This window comes from Pelmatolapia mariae, linkage group LG2 (genome assembly GCF_036321145.2).
Source record: "Pelmatolapia mariae isolate MD_Pm_ZW linkage group LG2, Pm_UMD_F_2, whole genome shotgun sequence".
NCBI classification, from domain to species: domain Eukaryota; kingdom Metazoa; phylum Chordata; class Actinopteri; order Cichliformes; family Cichlidae; genus Pelmatolapia; species Pelmatolapia mariae.
Genome location: NC_086228.1, coordinates 456,817 through 482,885, shown reverse-complemented (window position 1 = coordinate 482,885; position 26,069 = coordinate 456,817). Strand labels below are relative to the sequence as shown.

Here is a 26,069-nt window from a genome sequence, read left to right as displayed (position 1 = left end):
CGCTCCAAGGACCAGTGCGACTCGGTCCAGATTGGACCGTCTCAGGACAAAGTCTGACCCCGTCTTAACCTCACATCTGAAGAAGAGCACAGGTGAGCCGTTAGAGTTCAGAGTTCTGACCCCGCCCTCAAATACTCATACAGGTGTTAGATCTCATCACCAGCTTCCAGTTTGCATGCAGGAGACAGACACTAGCTCTGCTTTTAAGATTCAAACTTTCCTTTTTGCTAAAGCATATAGTTAGGGCTGGACCAGGTGACCCTGAATCCTCCCTTAGTTATGCTGCAATAGGTGTAGGCTGCTGGGGGATTCCCATGATGCACTGGGTGTTTCTTCTTCACTCTATGTGTTAATAGACCTCTCTGCATTGAATCATATCTGTTATTAATCTCTGTCTCTCTTCCACAGCATGTCTTTATCCTGTCTTCCTTCTCTCACCCCAACCAATCACAGCAGATGGCCCCGCCCCTCCCTGAGCCTGGTTCTGCCATTGGTTACTTCCTGTTAAAAGGGAGTTTTTCCTTCCCACTGTCGCCAAAGTGCTTACTCATAGGGAGTTGTCTGATCTTTGGGGTTTTCTCAGTATTGCTGTATGCTCTTTACCTTACAGTAGAAAGCACTTTGAGGTGACAGTTGCTGTGGCGCTAATAATATAAATAATTGAATTAAACTGACACTGTGAAGAACCTGAAACCTCGGAGGTCTTCACAGGTGACCCTCACCTCATACTCTGAAGAAAGGTGAACAGCTTGCTCTTTAATTTAAAACCAAATTCTGATTGGCTGGGAGTGCTGGGGTCATCGCTGATGGTGAATCAGACTCTATCAACATCCTCCTCTGTCACACCAACCCTCTGTATGTCCTCATTCACTACATCCACGAGTCTCTCTGCTCAATGTGAATAAAGTTATTTTGAACGGTAATTACGGCTGTGCTAAATTCACCGGGTTTACCTCCATCAGCTTGGCCGCCCTCTTGCTGTCGTCCCCACCGGCTGCAGCGCCTCATCCCGGGCTGAGCTCCGCTGGCCGAACGGCTAACAGCTCCTGCTCAGACTGCTGAAGCCGCAGCCTCCGGCTAATCCCGCTGCTAGTTCTTAGCCTCAGTTAGCTCCTCAGAGATCAGGTCACAACACGAGCTCCCCGCGACGATGACGTCAATACACGCCGAAGCTGAAAACGTCAGAATATAAGCTGTGACGTTTCACCGTGTTTCAGCCCTGCTGACGTTAGCATGGTTAGCCTTTAGCCGCAGAGCGTCTGGAGCTTCCGTTGAAACCAATAGCAACGGTGCGTCTGCAGTCTGGTCCGGGCAGCAACAAAGCGCGCGGTCACAGAGGTTCCACTCCTGACGTTACCGACAGTAAATGCGCAAACACGAGTCACCTTTCCTGTCAGCTGATTGGACACCTGTCCCCAGGTGCTCACAGTCCTTTAATTAGCAACATGACAGTTAGGTTCACGAGGCCTCCGCTGCTCTGACACCTGCCGGGACAAAGATCCCACCTGAAACCAGCTCAGCTGTTCAACTTTTACAGCAAACTCAGAAAAGTGTCAGACAAGATTCCCGTCATTTATCTCGCAGCTGGGAAAGTCCCTGTATCCAGCGGCTGAGACAGGTGAGACAGAATTCACCTGTCGAGAAACTTCAAACAAGCTAACAAAATTAAAAACACATTAAGGAACAGAATAACTGGATTGAAAAGAGTTTAATCCTCCATCTGCAGTTTTCTATGTGGCCAAATGGAGGCTGCTATGGCAGCTGTTTTAGTCCTTGCTGCAAAGAGCCAATCAAACTACACAGAGCATCAGCTGCCTAGGCCGCATCCTTCGGAGGACCCGGCCTTCGTGGTCTATGTGGCCCGGGTCCTCCGAAGACCGAGAAGGCCGGAAGTGAGCGGTTGTGAAATTGGACGGTCTAGCCTTCAGATTTGTGTCACCGCTGTGTCGGTGGAGTTTAATAAACTCGGCCGTCTGCTCCTTGCTATCTAAAATATAACAGGACACTGATGTAGACTCTCGACCATCTCACACACTTCTTTTCTTTTCTTTTTTAAACAATGATTTATTGATTTTTTTGGGAACAATACAAACAGCAACAAATCAGCAGAGACAAATACAAATAAGAATAAGGGAAGAACAAAACAAATACAGATGCACGAGTTACAGATGTACATGTCTGGGTCAAAATATGAACAGTGTTTTACATTTGAAGTCAAGGGAAAGAGAAAAGGAAAAAAGGGAATACAGACATTAATTATTGTGTTTAAAAACAAAATGTGATCCCCTTTATGTAATAGCACAGCAAGGTCACGAGGTAGGTGATCAAGCAAAGGCCGCCATATCCTACAGAAGGCATCACAATTGCCCTTTATGATGGCACTAAGGCGCCCCCATTGGCAGCACCTTGAACATTTCCCTGTACCATTGTGTAACAGTGGGGGGCTGTCTCTGATCCACTGAAACAGTACACATCGCCTCACTAAATGTAAAAGTTTACCTAACAAAAGCATCTGTACAGAAGACAGAGAGAGCCCTTCTATAGACAGACCCAGAACGAACAGCACAGGGTTCAGTGGGATCCTCTGCTGAAAGACTGAGCGAAGCTCTGTAGCAATATTTTTCCAAAATCTAGTAATTAAAGGACATTGCCATATGCAATGGTAGTAGGTCCCCACATCCGTATTGCACTTTACACAAAGAGGAGAAATCTGAGGATGAATTTTATTTAGAAACTCTGGCGTACGCTGCAGTCTGTGTACGATTCTGTAACGGCTTTCCTGGAGTCGGTTACAGGAAAACAATTTCTTGGCAGATCTAAAAGTTTGGGACCATCCTTCTGCACTAAGCTGAACTTCGAGGTCGGTTTCCCACCGAACCCTGGCCTTATCAGTGGTTACAACATTCAAAGACAGTCATTTCCCATAAAGAGAGAGAAATTTCTTTTTAGTGATTATTTCCTCCTTAAATTTAAGAAGAAAGCCTTCAATAGGATTCAAAACAGGTTGATTGGCTGGAAATTTGAGGGAATTTACAAAATGCCTTACCTGCAGGAACCCAAAGAAGTGTTTCTGTGGTAAATTATATTTAATCTGAATTTGATTAAAGGCCGTAAAACTACCCCTTTCAAACAGATCGCAAATAAATCTTATATTTTTAGAACGCCAATCATCAAATATACTAATGCCAATACCTTTAAGCTTTATTCCTAATTAGAGGCTGCAGTGCACTAGAGAAACCTCTTCTTCCGACGTGGGCAGCAATATTATGCCAAACCTTAAGTGCAGACATCAAAATGAAATGATTTCTGACACCAAGAGGAAGGTCAGCCAGATCAATAGATAAAAGACTAAGAGGCGAAAGAGGGTCACAGCACCAAGTATCTACTGGTGGCTCGCCTGGGTATAGAAAGGATTGTAACCACCCTGAGATTATTTGTGCGTGGCAAGCCCAGTAATAATATAAAAGGTTAGGAAGTGCCTGCCCCCCCTCATCTGTAGGTAGTTGTAAAATCTGTATCTTTAGTCTAGATTTCTTCCCATGCCATATACATTTAGAAAGATATCCCTCAATCTCTGAGAATGTTTTTCTGTTGATCCTGAGAGGCAACATTTGTATGGGACATAATATTCTGGGTAAAACATTCATTTTGATTAAACTTATTCTACCCATCCAAGATGGGGGGGGGGGGGGGGAGTCAAACCACCTTCTGAGGTCATTCTTGATTGAGGCCACAATTGGTTTAAAGTTCAACTTGTACAACTCTGTTGTGTCTGCGGACACTCTGATACCTAAATATGTAAAACCTGTGGTCGACCACCTGAAAGGAAAATTAGGAGCAGTGTCCCACCTCCCCCCATCACCCAGTGGCAAAGCTTCAGATTTATCATAATTTATTTTATACCCTGAAAAAAGGCCAAATTGATTAATGATATGTGTCAGTGCAGGAATAGATGTTTCTGGCTTAGTGACAAAGAGCAACACGTCATCCGCGTAAAGGGAAATTCTGTATTCAGTGTTCAACAAGGTCACCCACAGATCTCAGGGTCAGTTCTTACAGCCTCTGCCAGTGGCTCCAATGCAAGTGCAAACAGTAGGGGAGAAAGGGGGCGTCCCTGACGCGTTCCTCTACCCAGTGGGAAACATCTGAGACCGAGCCGTTAACCAATACCCTTGCAGTGGGGGCCCCATACAACAGTTTGACCCACTTGACAAATTCAGATCCCAAACCGAATCTGTCCAAAACATCAAACAGATACTCCCACTCCACCCGATCAAACGCTTTCTCAGCATCCAATGAAATTGCAAGAGCCCTATAATTGGTGTTCTGAGAAAACTGCACAACATTTATGAGTCGGCGTACATTGGAGCGGGAGCATCTATTCCTGACAAAACCCGTTTGGTCAGGCTTTATCAGAACTGGCAGAACCTCCTCCAATCGTCTAGATAAAACTTTGGACAGAATCTTGCACCGAGTAAACTTACAGGTCTGTAAGATGTACACCGATCTGCAGGTTTATCCTTCTTTAAGATCAGGGATATGTGGGCAAGGTTTAAGGTGGGTGGAAGTGTGCCCCTCTCAAGGGATTCTACATACATGTTTAATAAAGGACCCACCATGTGTTTGGCCATGTTTTTGTAAAACTCTGGCCCAAACCCATCAGGGCCTGGAGCTCTTCCACTCTGTAAGGCAAGGGCGTAGATTTGGCATGGACAGAAGGGACATGTCCCCACCAATAATTTGATCTCTTCGAGTAAAGAAAAACAAACCCAATAGAAAGAAAAATAACGATCTGTCAACATCTCATTTACCCAGCGGTGCAGAAAGAGTTAAATTACGTTCTCTACTGGAGTCTTACCTCATGTGACAAATATGGCCAATGTGATTGGCTGTGCCTTTCAGGGAGCTCTGTTTAGTTTTAGCAGCGGCAAGCCTGCGCTGCGAGGACCTGCAAGGAGGAGGATGGCAGCAAAAAGAAAGAACCTGGATATAAGAAAGTATTTTTCAAAGAAACCTGTAAGTCACTTAAAGCCAAGTAAACTCATAAAATGTGTTCGTCATAATAACGTTACAGGCTATGCTAGGCTTTGGCACACATCAGTCTAAAATTGTATGTAACCATGAATAACGTGTTTTGGAAACTAACTGCACAACAGGCAGCACTGTTAGTTCTCTCAGTCTCAGAGCAGCATTTCTAATTTTGATTGAAACTGTCAGAGAAAACAGAGCCTCGAGCAAGCCAGGATATTAGTTTACAGAGGCTGTTAAAATTATATGTCTAACATTAAAATGTTGGTGACACAATAATTTCATCTTAATGGCACTGACATATTCATATTTGAGACAATATATCATGAGGTAGTCATGATTTTGCAAATATTCCACCTTGTAGTGCAGTTTGCACAAATTGTTTTAAAAATGCACTCACCCTACAAACATTACTGATGAGTCAAGATCTGCACAAAGTGACAGAAACACTGAAGCAGCTCCACATTTTATTCTTATTGTCATGTATGTCCTATTTGTCAGGTGACAGAAGAACCAACACAAAGCTCAGAGAGTGATGGTGACACAAGATCACAGGTGAAATTGGATAATGACTTGATGGTTCATGACTGTATTTGAAGCACATGTGTGACTGCATGTATTTGGATTGTCTCACTGTTATTTATCAGGTGACAGAGGCAGCTCTGCCATGTTGTAGCTCGGACAGAGGTGAAGAGGCGAGGTCACAGGTGACTGACTGATGATTTGGTGCTATAGATTAACGAGAGGAGAAGGTATGTGTTTGGCTCCTTCACATAGTGGACATTGAGTTGTTGTGTGGGGCACCAGTAGTGTATGTCTGTTGCTGTAACAGTAGTTCATGTTTAGAATAAAAAATCCCAGCTCACTGATTTGATCGGGGCAACAGTGCCTAAAATGTTGCATCATTTTGCTGAGAGATCTTTTACTTTGTGTTAATCTTAGATGAGTAGTTTTATGGACAAAAAACAACCAGGTCATTCAGTGTTCCCTTAGTGCTAATGTATCAGAGATGTTGGTGTACTATAACTGGAGTCAGTGTTGGGAAGGTTACTTTTAAAATGTATTCCATTACAGAATACAGATTACATGCCCCAAAATGTATTCTGTAACGTATTCCATTACGTTACTCAATGAGGGTAACGTATTCTGAATACTTTGGATTACTTAATATATTATCATGCTGTTTACAACTACGTGAATGTACTATTGCTGTGATTTATTACTGTTATTGAAGGTCTGCGGGTCCGAACCGTAGTAAAGGGACCTCTGGCTAATACGTCGGGTTCGTGTCGGGCTCGTAGCTGAAAACTAGCTTTACTTTGTTGTCTGGGTCAACTTTGCTAGCGAGAGACAGAGAGAGGCGTTGAAAGGCTGCTCCAACGGAACTTATTGTTTCGGAGGAAAACACGAACACAGTGTACAGTTGAGTCTTAATAGCTTACTTACAGCTGGGCTCGTCAGGCACTCTTCTTGGCTGCAGTGGTTATTATTATATTTACATGCTTCCAGCTCCCGTTTCTGCTCGGTGACAGCTCGTACTTTTCCTTTCTCTCCCTCCCTCGCTCACAGACACATAACGTGTATGGCAGTCCATTCTCCCTGCAGCACGGACTACACTGCCCATCAGGCTACATTCTTTAGGGCCATGCCTGTAGCATTCTGCCTTTTAGCTTAGCACAACAACAACAACAAAAAGGCGCTCTCTCACCCAGGAAACACGCAGAGGGAGAGCGTCACCCTGTAACCATGGCAACCATAACGCTGCCGCCTGGAACAACAGAGCGTAGCTGTCAAACAAACCCAAACAGTCCTGACCCGCAACAATATGAAACAGGAAAGTAACGCAGTGTAATCCATTTATTTCAGCAAAGTAACTGTATTCTAAATACCACCTTTTTAAACGGTAACTGTAACGGAATACAGTTACTCATATTTTGTATTTTAAATACGTAACGGCGGTACATGTATTCCGTTACTCCCCAACACTGACTGGAGTAATGTTGTTAAGTCCTTAAAGTCATATTCTTCTATTGTCATTGTAAGTGTCACAGAAGTGGCTTATGTATAAAGAACTTTGATAGTTCCAGCAGTTAAAATGTTCTTGCTTGTATATTTCTGTGGACAATATTGTAAAGGTGCGTTTATCTTGTATAGGAGACATGTTTATCTTGTCACAAGGAACAAGTTTTTGTTACACCGCTATTATCGCGAGGTTTGGGCGCGATAATATAGGCTGTGAGCCCACGTTTAATAATCACGCTAAGGAGTTCAGCGAGCCATCTGCAAAGGCCTGGTTAGTCTACCAGCTGTACAAGAATGCACAGGACTGTAAAGTTATTGTTCTAGGACCTCCGAAGTGGCAGGCGGCCACGAGTTTTCACGGCGTTCAATAAATGCAGCAAAGCGCCCGTCTTGAAGAAGCCGTGATGGTGTCGTCATTTCGGAGTTACAGTCATGACTGTATTTGAAGCTATTTTTATTTTTGTATGATACCTGATTTATATGGAATATGGCTGAAGTAAACTAAAGTCTAAAATACTTCGTCATTTGTTTAATAGTAATTTAACATTATATAATTCACATATAAAACTATGAATTGTAGTTTTAAATGGTTTAAAAGCATGTAGAATAGCATATGTAGGCAAGTATATTTCTCCTTTTATCAAGAAGCAAAGACAAAAAGGAAAAAAGAAAGAAAGCGGGCAGGGTTCGGTGGTTGAATCATCCGTCCCCACCAACGCCAAAACCAGATCTACGCCCTTGCTGTAAGGATTTGATTGCATGTAAGATCTCCTGCGCCCTAATGGAACTGCAAAGATCTAATCGACTTTCCTCTGATAGTATAGGGAGATTAACATTATCAACAAACAATCTCCTAGCGTCTACAGTATTTTGACATTCAGGGGAATAGAAGTCCTGATAGAACTCTTTCATTATTTTGCTGGTAAGTTTAGCCTTGAATTGTAAAACACCTTTCTTATCTTTTAGAGAGGGTATTGCATAAGAGCCCTTTTTCCCTGGGCAAGCCGGGCAAGTAAGCGTCCAGGTTTGTTGCCCAATTCAAATAATCTATGCTTTGCATAGAATATTGCAGTTTCTGCTTTCTGAGTTAGTAGCTGGTCCAGGGCTGATCTGGCTGCATCCAGTTTTTTAAGCACAGGATTTCTTAAACTCCCTCTCCAAGTTATAATGTCGTGTTCAAGTACTAACTGTTTGGCTAGAGTAGAAGCACTAACCTCCGGTAAGTCATTTATAGAAAGAAAAAGTTCCCACTGATCTTCTAAATATTTGACAAATTCAGGGTCACTAAGGAGAGCTGGGTTTAGCCAGCAGTGTCCAGACAAGGGATCATAATAAGGTGGTAATAACTCCATTGAGACTGATGAGTGGTCTGAGAGAGCGCATGTGCTGATCAGACAACCCCGAGTTGTGTCAAGCACAGATCTAGAAACAAACATGTAATCAATTCTGGAAAAAGAAAAATGGGGGCGTGAGAAAAATGTCTTTCACATGTGGATTACAAACTCTGCAGGCATCAAAAAGACCGAGATCTCAACAGAAGTCCATTGTAGCCTTTGCCATGTTTGAAGGTGGTTGAGATTTTGGTGGATTATAATCAGTTTCAGGACTCAAACCGCAGTTAAAATCCCCACCAATTATTACGTGATTCGGACACACAGAGGAGATTTTTGCCAGGAGGTTTGAATAAAACAATCTATCAAAAGTATTTGGTGCATAAACACTTCCTAATACAATTTGTTCCCCATATAAAAGCCCAGTAATCAGAATAAATCGTCCGTCTGTATCCCTTACAATAGCATTTAGAGTGAACGGTAGATTTTTATGGATCAATATTGCAACGCCTCTACTTAATCAGTTTTCTGTTTGACATTTAATCAGCTGTGTGAAAACCAAGGAGGAACCCACCCGGGGGATTAATAAAGTTTTATCTAATCTAATAACTTTAATCTCAGCCAATCCGATTTACTCACGAACAAATAAAACACTGAAAAAAGCCAAACAATAACATTTTTAGGTTGTCTAAGTGACTTATATATTACGTTTAACCTGAGTAGTGAAAGTCCGCGGTGATCTGAAAATGATGTGCCGGGAGTTGTGCCGTTCTCGGCGGCTTCAGTGACCCTCGAGCTCCCGGTCAGCTATCGAGCTGGTGGGTAACAGACGTCTCCGAAAACGTCGAAGCACTTTTGCAAATATGTGATGTCTTGATAAACCGAGCAGATATTTGAAGTTTACACAGCTACAGTCTCGCCTGAAAATATGTTAAAAGTTTATTTTGTGACCCAGAAATTAAAACTTAGTAGCACCTGCCATTGTTGAAAACTGGAATTGCCTGGGCCGCGCTATGAATTCTGGGATATGGTAGGCCACGAAGGACACACCCGACCCATCCTTCAAATCTGGGAAAAAGGAGGACGCATTTGTCGGCTGCATTCGGAGGAGTCTATGAATTGGGACAGCCTTCGTCGCGTCGCTGTGACGTAATCAGTCTATAAATGCGTCCTCAGGAGGATGCAGCCGACGTTTTGGGACACAGCTACAGCCTCATGTCTATTTACTTTTGACCTTTGACCTGCCACCCCCCATTATGATTCAAGTGTCCACATACTTTTGGTGAGACGCAGTAAAATAGACAGAGTGTCCCTTTAACACCCCCCCCCCCCCCCCCCCCCCCCCCCCACACACACACACAATAACAGCTGAGAGCAGAAGAAGAAGGCCAGCAGGTCTATTAATAGCAGATCCCACAGAGTCAGACCCGGCCCAGCACGTCCTCCACCGCTGCACCACCACCATGCCCAGCAGCCAGGCCCAATTCCGGGCCAGAGACCGCAACAATGTCTTGAACCGGCCCGAGTTTCTGTCCCTGAACCAGCCATCCCGCCGGGAACAGGCGGTGGGGGAGGGACGCGGGGGCGGAGGTCCGAGGAGACCTGCGTTCAGACAGCAGAGTCAGCAGGACAGCACAGGGGGGAGGTAAGACAAACAGGCTCCACCCACAGACTCGGGACCTGGACCGAGACCAGAGTTTCATTTAGGTGCTCAAACTTTTTCTGTGACCTGATCCTGGATCATCTTCAGTTAAATTCAATAATACAAAATCAGAATGTGACCTTTAAACGTAACGGCGCTTTAATAAAACCTTCTGAAACCCGACGCCTGAGAAGAGCCCGAGTTATTTTTAAGGAGTTCAGAGCTCAGTCTGTGACCTCCTCCTCAGACTGTGGGAGCTCCTCTCCCTCAGCATTAACATGCAGAGAGGAAGCTGCCTGAGAATCAGATTTTAGGTGGTGATCTCAGTGTTCGCTGATGCTCCTTCACTGGGCCAGTCTGAGCACCTGTAAACAAAAGCATGATGGGAAGTGTAGTTGTGTTCATGCAACAGTCTGTTTACCCACATAAAATGTGGGTTTTTCTAATGGAGTCTGGTCTTGTCCTCAGGGGGGCCAGAGAGTCCTCCGAGAGCGGTCCAACTGCTGACAGCGGCGGTGCGAAGGATGCCTCCCGCTGGCCGGAGCAGGACTGCATGCAGCTTAACCCGTCCTTCAAAGGTATCGCCATCAGCTCTCTGCTCGCCATTGACATCAGTCTGTCGAAGCGTCTAGGGGTCTGCGTGGGAGCCCGTGGCTCCGGGGCCCCGCTGCGCCCCATGATCACCTTGCTGGCCCTCACAGGCCACGCCCTCCCCTGGATCTGCGGCACCCTAATCTGCCTGTGGAGGAGCAGCACGCTGGCTGGACAGGAAGTGCTTGTCAACCTGTTGCTGGGTCAGACACCTGTCTGTCTCTCTGCTGTCTCACCTGTCTCTCACCTGTCTGTCTCTCTGCTGTCTCACCTGTCTGTCTCTCTGCTGTCTCACCTGTCTCTCACCTGTCTGTCTCTCTGCTGTCTCTCACCTCTCTTACCTGTCTGTCTCTCTGTTGTCTCACCTGTCTCTTACTTGCCTGTCAGTTTCTCTGCAGCCTGATCTGTCTCTCACCTGTCTGTCTCTCTGCTGTCTCACCTGTCTCTCACCTGTCTGTCTCTCTGCTGTCTCTCCTGTCTCTCACCTGTCTGTCTCTCACCTGTCTCACCTGTCTCTCACCTGTCTGTCTCTCTGCTGTCTCACCTGTCTCTCACCTCTCTTACCTGTCTGTCTCTCTGTTGTCTCACCTGTCTCTTACTTGCCTGTCAGTTTCTCTGCAGCCTGATCTGTCTCTCACCTGTCTGTCTCTCTGCTGTCTCACCTGTCTCTCACCTGTCTGTCTCTCTGCTGTCTCTCCTGTCTCTCACCTGTCTGTCTCTCACCTGTCTCACCTGTCTCTCACCTGTCTGTCTCTCTGCTGTCTCACCTGTCTCTCACCTCTCTTACCTGTCTGTCTCTCTGTTGTCTCACCTGTCTCTTACTTGCCTGTCAGTTTCTCTGCAGCCTGATCTGTCTCTCACCTGTCTGTCTCTCTGCTGTCTTACCTGTCTCTCACCTGTCTGTCTCTCTGCTGTCTCACCTGTCTCTCACCTTTCTTTCTCTCTGCTGTCTCACCTGTCTGTCTCTCTGCTGTCTCACCTGTCTCTCACCTGTCTGTCTCTCTGCTGTCTCACCTGTCTCTTACCTGTCTGTCTCTCTGCTGTCTTACCTGTCTCTCACCTGTCTGTCTCTCTGCTGTCTTACCTGTCTCTCACCTGTCTCTCACTTGTGTGTCTCTCACCTGTGTGTCTCTCACCTGTCTGTCTCTCTGCTGTCTCACCTGTCTCTCACCTGTCTCTTACCTGTCTCTCTGCTGTCTCACCTGTCTCTTAGTTGCCTGTCAGTTTCTCTGCAGCCTGATCTGTCTCTCACCTGTCTGTCTCTCTGCTGTCTTACCTGTCTCTCACCTCTCTCACCTGTCTCTCTCACCTGTCTCTCTCACCTGTCTGTCTCTCTGCTCTCTCACCTGTCTCTCACCTCTCTCACCTGTCTCTCTCACCTGTCTCTCTCACCTGTCTGTCTCTCTGCTCTCTCACCTGTCTCTCACCTGTCTGTCTCTCACCTGTCTGTCTCTCACCTCTCTCACCTGTCTCTCACCTGTCTGTCTCTCTGCCGTCTCACCTGTCTCTCACCTTTCTTTCTCTCTGCTCTCTCACCTGTCTGTCTCTCTGCTCTCTCACCTGTCTCTCACCTGTCTGTCTCTCACCTCTCTCACCTGTCTGTCTCTCTGTTGTCTCACCTGTCTCTTACCTGTCTGTCTCTCACCTCTCTCACCTGTCTCTCACCTGTCTGTCTCTCTGCTCTCTCACCTGCCTGTCTCTCTGCTCTCTCACCTGTCTGTCTCTCACCTCTCTCACCTGTCTCTCACCTGCCTGTCTCTCTGCTGTCTCACCTGCCTGTCTCTCTGCTCTCTCACCTGTCTGTCTCTCACCTCTCTCACCTGTCTCTCACCTGCCTGTCTCTCTGCTGTCTCACCTGTCTCCCACCTGTCTGTCTCTCTGCTCTCTCACCTGTCTCTCACCTATCTCTCTGCTGTCTTACCTGTCTCTCACCTGTCTCTCTGCTGTCTCACCTGTCTGTCTCTCTGCCGTCTCACCTGTCTCCCACCTGTCTGTCTCTCTGCTCTCTCACCTGTCTCTCTATCTCTCTGCTCTCTCACCTGTCTCTCACCTATCTCTCTGCTGTCTTACCTGTCTCTCACCTATCTCTCTGCTGTCTCACCTGTCTCTTACCTATCTCTCTGCTGTCTCACCTGTCTGTCTCTCTGCCGTCTCACCTGTCTCCCACCTGTCTGTCTCTCTGCTCTCTCACCTGTCTCTCACCTATCTCTCTGCTCTCTCACCTGTCTCTCACCTATCTCTCTGCTGTCTTACCTGTCTCTCACCTATCTCTCTGCTGTCTTACCTGTCTCTCACCTCTCTCGTCTGTCTCTCACCTGTCTGTTTCTCACCTCTCTCGTCTGTCTCTCACCTGTCTGTGTCTCACCTCTCTCGTCTGTCTCTCACCTGTCTGTCTCTCACCTCTCTCGTCTGTCTCTCACCTGTCTGTCTCTCTCCTCTCTCGTCTGTCTCTCACCTGTCTGTCTCTCTCCTCTCTCGTCTGTCTCTCACCTGTCTATCTCTCTGCTGTCTCACCTGCCTGTCTCTCTGCTCTCTCACCTGTCTGTCTCTCACCTCTCTCACCTGTCTGTCTCTCTCCTCTCTCGTCTGTCTCTCACCTGCCTGTCTCTCTGCTGTCTCACCTGCCTGTCTCTCTGCTCTCTCACCTGTCTGTCTCTCACCTGTCTCTCACCTGCCTGTCTCTCTGCTGTCTCACCTGTCTCCCACCTGTCTGTCTCTCTGCTCTCTCACCTGTCTCTCACCTATCTCTCTGCTCTCTCACCTGTCTCTCACCTATCTCTCTGCTGTCTTACCTGTCTCTCACCTATCTCTCTGCTCTCTTACCTGTCTCTCACCTCTCTCTGCTGTCTCACCTGTCTGTTTCTCACCTCGCTCGTCTGTCTCTCACCTGTCTGTGTCTCACCTCTCTCGTCTGTCTCTCACCTGTCTGTGTCTCACCTCTCTCGTCTGTCTCTCACCTGTCTGTCTCTCACCTCTCTCGTCTGTCTCTCACCTGTCTGTCTCTCTCCTCTCTCGTCTGTCTCTCACCTGTCTGTCTCTCTCCTCTCTCGTCTGTCTCTCACCTGTCTATCTGCAGCGCTGATACTAGATCTGATGACAGTTGCTGGGATGCAGAAGTTGGTCAAACGTCGGGGACCGTGGGATTTCCCGCCAAGCTTTTTTGACTACATTGCCATGGATATGTACTCGTTCCCAGCAGCCCACGCCAGTCGGGCCGTCATGGTGTCCAAGTTTCTGCTGAACCACCTGGTGCTGGCGGTGAGTGGCTTGCTGCTTCACAGGTAACAAAGAATGAAACAGTTTACAAACCTGATCCAGGTGTGTCCGCCTCCTGTCCTCCAGGTGCCTCTGAGGATCCTACTCTGCCTGTGGGCCTTTCTGGTGGGCGTGTCTCGGGTGTTGCTGGGGAAACACCACCTGTCAGACGTAGGTTGCGGCTTTGCACTTGGCTTCCTGCACTTCAGCCTGGTGGAGTCGGTGTGGCTGGACTCGGCCACCTGCCAGACGCTCATCTCCATCGGCACGCTGGGCTGGACTCTGGTCTGACCTGGTCCAGACTGGTTCTGCTGCAGACTCGGGTCCAGCTTCGCTGGGTTTTTCTGCCCTCCATCAGCTCAGTGCTGCTGACAGGAGACAGGGGCCACGTGATCCCAACTGTGGAGGACCTGAGGAGGGCTCGTAGGAATGTTTGAGTCACAGGTACTGAAACAGGAAGTGTCTGCAGTCCCACGTCCTGTGGGGTTTTCTTTCTTGCCACCATCTCAGATTCTTCAGTAAAATTTTGTTGAAGTTTTTTTCATGTCAGAAACTGAGTTTGGACTTTCATTCTGCTAATGTCGAATTTTATTTGAAGAACGTTTATTTGAAGCTTCATAGTTTTTGCATTGTTCACTGAGAACAGAGTTCACAACAAAAGCTGAAGGTTGTTCCTCAGAGCTAAAGCTCAGGTGTTATACTGGCGCTACAGATTCTGTTTTCGGGGAAGTTTTCCCAAAATGATTGTGTTGACTGTCTCATCAAATCTCAGAAACTTCCGAACAGGTGCTGATTATGTAACTGAAAGTGTGACGATGCCAGATTGTATAAGAAATGCTGACTCGTGAAGTGAAAACAAACCTCTCAGGTTCAGACTCCTTCAAACTCTTTTCTTTTCCTGATGAGTCAGCATGGCGAATACCTACAGAGGCATTCACAGAAATACGCCGCAACTGTTAGGCTGCCATCGTGTCCCAGAACAAGCAGCTAATGAGGGCAATATTTATCAAAGGCGTGAACTTTGACCTTAACCCCTAACAGCATCCACGTCTCTGTTTGCACCGCTGTGGTTAGCAGGTTTACAATTTGTTTTCAAAATCTCCACAAGAACAGGCCTGCCAGAGTCTTCCAGAAATGGTCCAATCAGAAGAACCTTAAAGGGGAGGAGCTAAATCAGCTTATTTAGGACAAGGGATGAAGGGAGGGGCTGCACCATGCCTAGTGTGAACTGTGACTCATGCAAAGCTGCTTTACTAGACTTCAAGAATAGATTTAAAGAATGGAAGTGAGCCCAACATCGCCTCCTCAGACAAACTTTTTATTAAAACAAAAAATTGTCCAAGTTTTTCTTCTGATCTAAACGCTGGAGCACCGTCTTTATGCAGATTATACCCTGATCTGTATCGCTCTGTTTCTCTGTGTAAAACATCCCGGATTTTAAACTTGAGCTTTCCCTTTTCCTTTTGTTAGTGTCCGTCAAACAGTATTTCAGCGAAAAACATTATATTTAACTCTTCAAAGCTCAAATACAGAGAGTTCATGATTCTAGATGAAAATGAAGGAATGAGAATTCACCATGTTTCGTCTGAAGGTTTCTGTAGTTTTTCTGCCGCTACATCGGCTAGTTTGTCCTGAGAACTGAAGCTGAGATGATGAAACATGTCAGAGTTTAAACTATGCATCTGTTCAGAGTTGCTAAATAAAACCTGTTTGTTGCCTGAACTGTGGTGGGAGTGGTTCATGTGCAGGTGTAGGTGAGGGTCATGACCCCCACCTACACCTGCATCGTTTACAGAAACTTGTTTGAAGCCTTTGGTCAGAGAAGGCCAGATGTTTTCAGCTCAGACTGACTGTGATTCTGTCACACATTGTGTTTTAGGACAAAAAGTAGTACTGTTGGTGTTTTTATGAGTAATACTGGTTTGTTAATGGACAAAGCAAAAAATATATATAAACCTGTAAAACATTAAAACATGATTTTGTTTGAATGATTCTATCAATAATAATAATAATAATAATAATAATAATAATCTTAAACAATAAAAGCCTTTAGGGAACAAAGTGACTTACTACTGAACAACAGGAGGACTTTTATTATGAAAGGGAGGGGAGAGGAAGTGAAGATTGTGCCTCAGAAATGGAAAAAATCCATGATGAAGAGTCAAAGACAAACACAGCCTGGAGCTTTTCACCAAAATAATTGACAACCTGAAGTGATTTCAAAATAAAAGTCTCTTCATCTTCATTCTTTGGGATCAAAGAGTTGCTGAACTGGCCCTTTAACTGAACTGGTTTCCAGTCTGGACCTGGTTTAGTTCTATCCGTGTGTCTTCCAGGTGAATTAAACCAGTCAGGGTCAGGCTGTGGACCGCGCCGAACACAGTTTGATGGTCTTGTGGTTTTCCAGCGTGGCGGACGTGATGATGTTTTCTGTCGGATGACAGGCGGTTGAGGTCACCACGTATCCACAGACACGGAAACAGAACCAAAAACCAGAAGATCAGGGACAAATCCACAGAACTTCCTCCTACACAGTTCTCATAGTGAAGACAGTCCAGATAAGAAGTTGCAACGTGCGTTTGCGTACATATAAAGGCACTGTGTTTGTCCGCTAGAGTGGGATTTTCACGGCACATTCTGCACCACATCTCTGTGCGTTCATTGTGTGTTTGAAGCCAGCTCACCTCCTGCAACCACTTTTCCGAGAATACGCGCTTCTTTTGCGGTTCAGACTCCTGCTGACATTTCTTTGGAGGTGGAGGAACACCAAAGTAATTGCTTAAAGGAGCTTCTTCGACATCTTTAAGAGTTCTAAACAAACGTCTGTCCTCCTCCAGAAAATCTTATGTATGCAAACGCGCGTTGCAACTTCTTATCTGGTGCGCGTCTTTTATTTTGACAGCGCATGCACACCTGTGGACCACTTACGTGCACCCCTGGTTATAATGGTGGGGGAGGTTATTGACATAATGCTGTGATCAAAGGAAATTCAGGAACAGATGAGAAACAAAGTATTTGGATCTCTGAGTCTGGAAAAGGTTAGAAAGACATTTTTAAAGCTGTGGGAGTCCAGTGATCCACAGTGACAGCCATTATCCACATACGGTGAAAACCAAAATTACCCCAAGAGCAAAAAGAACAAAAGACCCCAGAACAACATCCAGAGAACTGAAGTTAAGGTCAGAGTTCATGACTCCACCATAAGAAAGAGACTGGGCAAAATGGCCTGAATGGCAGGGTTCAAGGAGAAAACCACTGCTGAGCTAAAGGAACGTAAAGGCTCGTCTCAGTTTGCCAGGAAACATCTGGATGATCCCCAAGACCTTTGGGACAGGTGAGACAAAAGGTAAACCTTTTGAACAGTGTGTCCCATTACATCTGGCATAAAACTACCACAGCTTTTCAGAAAATGAACATCATACCAGCAGTAAAACATAGTGGTGGTAGTGTGATGGTCAGGGACTGGAGACTTTGGGCCAGGAGATCCCAGGAACAACATCGGAGATCTCTGTCCAGAAGAGCGCAGTCCTGGGAACAGCTAAGATACTGCGCAGGACCCTCAAGCTCCCAGGCCTCTGGTAGAGGACCCGAGCCTGAAGTCATGATATCATGGTTTGAGCTGCATGTCAGCCAGTGGTGTTGGAGATCCTTGTAAAAACCAGAGGTGGGAAGTGAAATAAGGACTTAGGTATACTTATTTTTGTTTGTTTGTTTGTCAAATGTAAAGTGGGACAACAGGAAGGTTTAAAATGATTTTCTGACCACTTAAAGTTGGAAGTTCTGACACAAACCACCTGTTGCCACCTACGGCCTTTCACTGGAGTACTTTTTGTTTCGACACTTAAAAGGCTGTGACAGGCAGTAAAGTGTCTGTGTGCGGTTTGTCTCACAGTGCAGCAGCTGCTGGATTTGACAGGGAGAGAAAAGAAAGAGAACGAAGTTCACTCAGACATGGAGGAAGACAGGAGAGGACAGGAAGAAGAGAGCTTAGTGTTAAAGGTGTGCTGAGCCACAGTGTCCCCTCGCCTGCTAATCCTCACTTTAACCTCCAACTGTTGTCATTGTAGTTTTTAGGTGTGGAGGCAAAGTCGCCCTCGAACATGTAGAGAGAGAAAACAGTTATTTTTCAAATTCTCTTTCACTACTTGTGTCCTACAAAACAGATGTAAACTAAGTACATTCATTAGAATGGGAAAGTTCTAAATAACTTTGAATACATTTTATATTCTCATGTACTAATATTATTATATTAATACAACAGAAGGTTCAGTTCCCTTTGTACAAAAACTGTTCGTAGAGCTACTTTATACTTTCTTACTTTGGTACATTTCAGAGCTTTTGAGTAACAAACCAGCTTCAGTACTTCAGCTGCAGTATTTGAACCACGTATCTGTACTTCTGTTTAAGTCTGTACGTTTGCCACCTCTGGTTTAAACCGATGAGCTCCTCGTGTCTAACCCTGCTCACAGGCAGCAGGGCGACGTCACACCGCGTTCCCCTCCCGTGTCGGACTCTGACCTGCGGGGCGGGTGGGGGCTGGGTGGGTGGGACTGTGGGAGGAGGGCGTTGGGTCGGCCCTTTGTTGTGGCGCCCTCAGCCGTCCAATCCTGACCTGCTGACGTAAACCGGCCTGTGTAAATTTCCCACAATGCCCCTGTGCCTCTGTGAGGCTCAGCCTGAAGTAGAGCGGGGGGGATCGGACCCAGACCCCGTCCGCTGAGCCGCGGGGACTAATGGGGGTATGAAAGCGACCCGGCAGCGCTGGAGGTGTCGGTGGTGCCGCTTCCTGGCGCCTCGGAGCGGTCTGGGCCTCGGCTCGGCGCCTCACCGTGACCGTGAGCGCCTCCAGTGCAGACGGGCTCATAAGGCGCAGACGGGCCCCGGACAGTCGTGTTACTTCGGTAGCACATATACTAAAATTGGAACGATACAGAGAAGATTAGCATGGCCCCTGCGCAAGGATGACACACAAATTCGTGAAGTGTTCCTGATTTTCTTTAAAACTACTTCTAGTCTGAAACTGTGAGAGAGAAGATTTATTAATGACGACAGGTAAACACAGCAGCTGTTCATGCAGTCTGAACACCGCACGGACACGCTCCCAGTTTACCGGAGAATAGAAGAATCCTTTAATTGTCCCACAAGGGGAAATGTGGTTGTATCAGAGCAGAGGACAGTACAGCTGTTAACATTAGCGTACAGATAGTGTGCAAATAGAGCAGGATACTGAAAGATGTTTAAATAGTTAAGAATATTTAGAATAATTAGAAAAGTGCAGACTGTGTGATTGTACCTGTGCATTAAAAAGTAGACATGTAACTTCCAATAAGTTAGTGTATATATAAGCTGAGAAAAGTGCAGTTATAACAGTAGAAGCTGTTACAGTGCTGATGTAAACATCTATGTTTGTTGGGAGCAGTTCTGATTGTACAGTCTGACAGCTGCAGGGAGGAAGGACCTGTGAAACGCTCCTTCATGCATCTAGGATGCAGCAGTCTGTCACTGATGCAGCTCTGCAGCAACATTTACATGCATGGGGTGGGAGACTCTGTCCATCAGAGATGTTATTTTGGCCAGAGTCCTTCTGTCTCCCACCACCTGCACTGGGTCCAGGGTGCATCCCAGAACAGAGCTGGCCTTCCTGATGAGTTTATCCAACCTCTTCCTCTCAGCTGCCGATAAACCGCTGCTCCAACATAGAACACTGTAAAAAATGACAGATGCCACCACAGAGTCATAGAAGGTCTTTAAAAGCGCTCCCTGGACTCCAAATGACCTCAGCCGCCTCAGCAGGTAGAGTCTGCTCTGACCCTTCCTGTAAACAGCATCAGTGTTGTGGCTCCAGTCCAGTTTATTATTCAGGTGAACACCCAGGTACCTATAAGAGTCCACTATCTCAATGTCCACTCCCTGGATGTTCACCGGTGAAATGGAGAAGAATGCATCTGTTACCATCACACAGATACACAGTGGAGCTGCTGGGCCGCACTGACACATAGACACTAGGGGAGGGCTTAAAAAAATCCATCTCCCGATTTAAATCGATTTTATGTTGAATAAAGTGATATGGATTCAGGTGTGAATGGTTCTTTGTCAGGATGGACCCCGCCCTAAGGTAGCTGGGATAGGTTCCACCCCCATGACCCTGATGAGGACACGTGGAGGAGGATGGAGTTTTATTTGTTGTGTTTTGTTGTCATGCCGCTGTAACTTTTCACAGCACAGTGGACGAGGAGCTGCGTGGGTTGTTACGTCAGTGTTTCTGTGATGGGAGGCAGAAACACTGTGACGAACCTCAATAACCTTTGGATCCTCTCCAAACGCGGTTTATTGAGTGTTTCATTCATCAACAGGAAAACAGCCACTGTGTGTCCGTGATGAAGTCCAGGAACGTTCCCACGCAGTCACACCTGAGGGATGTTTGTGATGCTCGGACCCGTCGCCTTTGGTTTGTGCACAGCACTTAGACGGAGGTCTGTTTAGGCTTGTTGTTTTTCTAAATGTGAGCCCAGAAGAAGAAAAGCTTGCTGGCCGGACTGGGTTAGAAATAACTCACGTCGTCCCCAAACGCTCGCTGGACAGACGTGCAGCCCACCTGACACAGGTGTGGAAGGTTGCTGAGTGTGATGCAGCTCTCTGCATTTCCAATGTTTCCGTGTATTTTTTATGTGTAATATCTTTACGTATGTTGGTAAATAGACCTTGGGGGACAGCGTTTACAAAGGGGTTATATACAGAATTTAAAAATGATCTGTTTTTTCAAGTATCTTTACAACTCTGTGTTATTGTACTTACATTATAACCAATCCTTTATCCCCACTTAAAATATTTTACAGAACTATTGTAATATTTGCTGCTGTCCTCTTGGCCAACTTACTCTTACAAAAGACATTTTTAATGTTAATGAGATTTTTTTAACTGCATAAATAAAGGTTATATAAAAGTCACTGCCAAAAACTGATTGCGGCTTCTACCTTGTTACATGAATGTTGTTTGTGGCTCAGTATGACTTTGTGTCATCCATGAGGGATGCATTTGACATATGTTTCACATATTATAGCCCAACAAGTTACTTATAGCAGTTTAAATACGAGCAATCACTTTTTGGCAAATACCGGAAAGTGATTGGCAGACAATCACTTTTTGGCACAACAGGTCTTTGCATTAACCAATCATATTGTTTGTTTTAGCTTTAGCCCGGGCTGATTCCTGTCTGTCTGTGGAGCTTTGCTGTCGCCTTTCTGTCGTCGCTCTGGCCTTTCTGCAGCAGTGACACCATCATCCGTCTGGAAACACGACACCTCCCTTCGGAGCGGAGACAACAGGACTGAGCTGGGACTGTTTGGGAAGCAGATCGGAGATGTCAACACTCCGGAGCGAGCCCTCCTCATCGGCCCACCCGTGCCGTGGAAGCAGCTGTCAGAGTGGAGATGATCCAGGTCCAGAGTTTTCTGTCTGTGAGGACAAAAGCTCAGAGTCAGCTGTGGGAGCTGAGCTTTCTGTCCGAGGCTGCCTCACTGCGTGTGTGTGTGTGTGTGTGTGTGTGTGTGTGTGTGTGTGTGTGTGTGTGTGTGTGTGTGTGTGTGTGTGTGTGTGTGTGTGTGTGTGTGTGTGTGTGTGCGCGCGTGTGTGTGTTGGACAACACCCTCTCCTGTCTGTCATTAAGGATCCTTCTGTGTTTCCTCTGAAGGAGGTGTTAACGAGGCGCTGCAGTGTCCTCCCAGGAAGCTGTAACCTTTGCTGCGTGCAGTTGTCGGTGCGGGTGCAGGGGGCGCTGTGGAGCAGCTGTCAGGCTGCAGAGCCTCAGAGGAAGACGAACTGCTGCCAGCTCACGCTTTTTTGTGCTTTTTTAGCCGGTTTAACGGATAAAAACGCCTCGGTCACCATGGCAACAGGCCGGCTGGTGGAGGTGTACCTGGACCTTCTATCGCAGCCCTGCCGGGCGGTGCACATCCTGCTCGCCTGCACCAAAATCCCGCACAGAGTGCGCACCGTGGCGCTGCGGAAAGGTGAGCTGCTGACAGGCTGGTTAACTAACCGACTAACCGAGCGGCTAACTAGTCCTCTGACCGCCTGCTCACCCGTGTACGCACTCGGCGCACCGAGAGCGGTTTGTGGGCACACAACTTCAGCTGAACTCTGACCCGAAGAACTTTGACCTACATCCGAGCGGTGCACAGAGCCCACCAGACCTCACTCAAAATCCTCCGGATTTAAGCTTTCTCTGACCCCGTGAGAGGAAACTGCGTCTGAACCGAACTGATCCTCATAGAAAACGTCATGAGGCTGTTCGGGGACATTCGGCGCTCTTAAACTCACTGAATGTCCGGTTTTCACACAGTTTACATGTTTCAGAAACAAAAAGTAACAACAGATCATTATTCTGGGAATCTTAATCACTTGGTTTCCCAGCGGAGTTCTGAATGAAGCTGCTGCTCAGACTTCTGTCTGCAATAGAGCGCACACGCTGCAGGCCGCTTTAAATGACCTGAGTTTTGAGTGGACTTTGGTTTTAGCTTCTCTTGTGTGTACAGGAGAACATCGGACTCCGGACTTCACCAAGCTGAACCCCATGCAGAAGGTTCCTGTCATGGTGGACGGCGGCTTTGTCCTCACAGAGAGGTACACACACACACACACACACACACACACACACACACACACACACACACACACACACACACACACACACACACACACACACACTTCAGTTTTATTTACACAGCGCCAAATCACAACAACAGTCGCCTCAAGGTGCTTTATATTGTACAGTAGACCCTACACTAATACACACAGAGAAAAACCCAACAATCATATGACCCCCTATGAGCAAGCACTTTGGCGACAGTGGGAAGGAAAAACTCCCTTTTAACAGGAAGAAACCTCCAGCAGAACCAGGCTCAGGGAGGGGCGGGGCCAACTGCTGTGATTGGTTGGGGTGAGAGAAGGAAGACAGGATAAAGACATGCTGTGGAAGAGAGACAGAGATTAATAACAAGTATGATTCAATGCAGAGAGGTCTGTTAACACATAGTGAGTGAAGAAGGGCCTGAAAACTGAAGGCTCTGCCTCCCATTCTACTTTTAAATACTCTAGGAACAACAAGTAAGCCTGCAGTGTGAGAGCGAAGTGCTCTAATAGGGTGATATGGTACTACAAGGTCATTAAGATAAGATGGGGCCTGATTATTTAAGACCTTGTATGTGAGGAGCAGGACTTTGAATTCTGGATTTAACAGGAAGCCAATGAAGGGAAGCCAATACAGGAGAAATCTGCTCTCTCTTTCTAGTCCCTGTCAGGACTCTTGCTGCAGCATTTTGGATTAACTGAAGGCTTTTCAGGGAGTTTTTAGGACTTCCTGATAATAATGAATTACAGTCGTCCAGCCTGGAAGTAATAAATGCATAAACTAGTTTTTCAGCGTCACTCTGAGACAGGATATTTCTAACTTTAGAGCTTAAAACACACACACACACACACACACACACACACACTAGGGGTGCAACGATACACAAAATTCACGGTTCGGTTCGATACTTTGGTGTCACGGTTCAATATTTTTTCGATACAAAAAAATGTTCATGCCTTTTTAATTTGTCATTTATTAAAATTATAAATTTATATTTTAAATCAAAAGTACAGTTTTTAAATTTAATGTTGCTGAAACAACAAAATAATAATAATAAATAAGAGAGAAATCCCTCATCTTTGGAAAAGAGAGTTTATTACAGAGAAATGGCTCTTTCCAAAATAAAAGCTATACTATACGCTTCTTCTGGGGTATACTCTCAGCAGCATATTAAACATATCAGGTCCCCATAAGGAGAATCATGTGCTAACGGCTGTCTAAATGACTCGGGTAAAGTTTGTAGCATGCGTGCTTGTTGTTTTTGTCTTCGCACTAGGATGATGTCGGAGTAAATGTGCAGTCATATTCATTGTGTTCCCACTAGTGCCGTCAGCGTTAATCTCGTTAAAATGACATTAACGCCATAATGCGGCAAATCTCCGTTAATGAGTTACCGCGGATCGCCCTGTGCGTGGGGCTGGATGGCGTCAACACGTTAACGAGCTAACTGCGCTAACGCACTAGTTCCCACCAATTGAGCATTGCGTGGCACATCCGACATACTGTTTTACTTTTGTCCATGACGCGCTTACCTTCAGGGTCATACTTCACATGAAGACCAAGATAGTTCCAAAGGCCAGATCTGAATGAGGGTGGGGGAGGTTCAATTTGCCATGTTGCAACGAGCTTAGCTTCTGTCTCGCTAGCTTGCGCTGCACTCAGTGGATCTGCGCTCGACAGTGCAGCCTAGGCGGAGTAGTCGAACGCAGATCCACTGAGCGCTCAACACAGACAGCATCGTCAGAAGAAAAGTTGATAAATAAAAAATTTAGTATTGTTCGATACACATGCATACCGAACCGAAAGCACTGTATCGAACGGTTCAATACCCATACGAGTATTGTTGCACCCCTAACACACACCTATTTAAAGTGTGTTCCTGTGAGGCAGGACGGGTCACGTCGGGATCACATGCTCGGTGTAAACATCAGGTTGTGTCATGTGTTGCAGCGACGCCATCATGAAGTACCTCGCCACCAAGTACGATGTCCCAGAGCACTGGTATCCACGGCAACCAGAGAGACGAGCCCGAGTGGACGAGTACACAGCGTGGCATCACACCAACACACGACCGCACGCTGCTAAAGTCTTCATCCTGGAGGTACGGAGCCAAAATCCTGATTTTGCGAAACACATCTTCAAATATCTGAAATCAGGTGATCAGGAGACGGCAGCGTGGGGTTCTGTGACGGCGGCGCACCTGTAATGACATCATCAGGAATATAAAGCTGCTGTAATGCCATCGAGCAGCTCAGGTGTGCTTTGTGTCTCCGCCCACCTCAGATGCTGCTCCCGGCTCAGTCTGGCTCTCCGGTGGATGAGGCCCGTTTGAATCGCGCTCTCTCCGACCTCGATGACACGCTGGATAAACTGGAGTCCATGTTTCTTCGCCGCCAGCCTTTCCTCTGCGGTGATGACATCACTGTGGCCGATCTGCTCGCGGTGTGCGAGCTCACGCAGGTCAGTTTCCGGATGCTCAAGCCCCGCCCCCCTCAGAGAAGCCTTTTGTCTCTTTGGGTACGTTCAGAGAGCTCGTCTCCAAACAGCTGCAGTGAAACTGAGACAAACAGGAAATGGAGAAGCTTCCCCTTCAAAGTAAAAGTTGTAATTCAGCACTCTGCCAACAGAAGTGCAGCTTTTACTTTGAAGGCAGAGCATGTGAATTTCCTGTTTGTGTTGCACTTTTAACCCCTAACCCTGCCCCAGCGAGCAGTTACAGACATGATACTCGTGTGATGAGCAAGAGGATCAATAGGGGGTCCACGACCCTCTTAGGGACTCTCCAGTAGTTGTTCTTAGAACTGAAGAAGCTTCTCAGATTAAACATCCTCCAGAAACTTAAAGAAATCCAGAAGTTTTTCTTTCCGAGCTCCTCAGACTACTATGAGCTGGATGTCTGAGAACCTTCACAGACTGAGTCCAGATTATAAAACAGATTATTGCTTCTCTTCTCATGAAGGATGCTCCACTGTCTCCTCTGCTAAAGGAAACACTGAAGCTCCTTTCCTTACTCTGAGGACTGACAGCTCCCGAGAGGAGCGGGCTCTCTGAACGTACCCCGTTTGTGTCTGTCTGGTTCTGAGCATGCTCAGTGTGTCTCCTTGCAGCCTCTGGCCGGGGGCAGAGACGTCCTGAAGGAGCGTCCTCAGCTGCAGCGGTGGAGGAGTCAAGTCCAGTCGGCCGTCGGTGAGGCGTTCGACCAAGCTCACAGCGTCCTGTATGCCCTCAGAGACCACCGCCGAGCCCGGCTGTGACATCTGCACGAGGGGGAGGAGTCAGCCGAGGGTGTGAGGAGGATGAAGGAGCGGCTCGATTTCACTTTGATTTCTCTGCTTGAAAAGCCTCAGAGGCCTTCGAGCCATCACAGAGTTCCTGGACTCTGATCGATGAAAGTATCAATGAATCTATCGATGAATCGATGTTGGAGTTCAATGTTTGAATCAGCTGAAGCACTATAACAGGAAATGAGCTTTGAAATGAAAATAAAAAAAGCTGCTTGTACTTTGGCCCCTTAGTGTCTGTGGCTGAGCGCCCCCCGCAGGCTGGAGGAGGAGCTGCAGAGCTGTAGGCG

General features: G+C 46.6%; 2 protein-coding genes, 1 long non-coding RNA gene and 1 other non-coding gene across 4 annotated transcripts; all 4 read left to right on the top strand.

Annotated features, from left to right (window-relative positions):
- Positions 1–2: 2 nt before the first annotated feature.
- LOC134638591 (uncharacterized) lies at positions 3–5,775 on the top strand. The gene is made up of 3 exons (XR_010095273.1): positions 3–92; positions 5,530–5,583; positions 5,676–5,775. It is a non-coding gene; the product is annotated as an uncharacterized LOC134638591 (long non-coding RNA).
- A 4,028-nt stretch (positions 5,776–9,803) lies between these two features.
- On the top strand, positions 9,804–15,571 carry LOC134638583 (inactive phospholipid phosphatase 7-like). The gene is made up of 4 exons (XM_063489314.1): positions 9,804–10,026; positions 10,492–10,817; positions 13,691–13,872; positions 13,957–15,571. Exons 1-4 carry the CDS (start codon positions 9,845–9,847, stop codon positions 14,158–14,160), a joined length of 894 nt encoding a protein of 297 aa, XP_063345384.1. The 5' UTR covers positions 9,804–9,844; the 3' UTR covers positions 14,161–15,571.
- Positions 15,572–18,759: 3,188 nt separating this feature from the next.
- LOC134646542 (U6 spliceosomal RNA) lies at positions 18,760–18,865 on the top strand. Its single transcript, XR_010096754.1, has one exon. It is a non-coding gene; the product is annotated as a U6 spliceosomal RNA (small nuclear RNA).
- Positions 18,866–21,065: 2,200 nt separating this feature from the next.
- gstt2 (glutathione S-transferase theta 2) lies at positions 21,066–26,059 on the top strand. Its single transcript, XM_063483766.1, has 6 exons — positions 21,066–21,308; positions 21,560–21,878; positions 22,404–22,491; positions 24,449–24,599; positions 24,782–24,958; positions 25,606–26,059. The coding sequence occupies exons 1-6, from the start codon at positions 21,300–21,302 to the stop codon at positions 25,750–25,752; spliced, it is 891 nt and encodes a 296-aa protein (XP_063339836.1). The 5' UTR covers positions 21,066–21,299; the 3' UTR covers positions 25,753–26,059.
- Positions 26,060–26,069: the final 10 nt, after the last annotated feature.

Coding starts and splice junctions, on each gene's coding strand:
- LOC134638583 (XM_063489314.1), top strand. CDS start 9,845: ATGCCCAGCAGCCAGGCCCAATTCCGGGCCAGAGACCGCAACAATGTC. Junction 10,027..10,491: donor CAGGACAGCACAGGGGGGAG/GTAAGACAAACA, acceptor TCTTGTCCTCAG/GGGGGCCAGAGAGTCCTCCG. Junction 13,873..13,956: donor TGAACCACCTGGTGCTGGCG/GTGAGTGGCTTG, acceptor CCTGTCCTCCAG/GTGCCTCTGAGGATCCTACT.
- gstt2 (XM_063483766.1), top strand. Junction 21,879..22,403: donor CACCGTGGCGCTGCGGAAAG/GTGAGCTGCTGA, acceptor TTGTGTGTACAG/GAGAACATCGGACTCCGGAC. Junction 24,600..24,781: donor CTAAAGTCTTCATCCTGGAG/GTACGGAGCCAA, acceptor CGCCCACCTCAG/ATGCTGCTCCCGGCTCAGTC.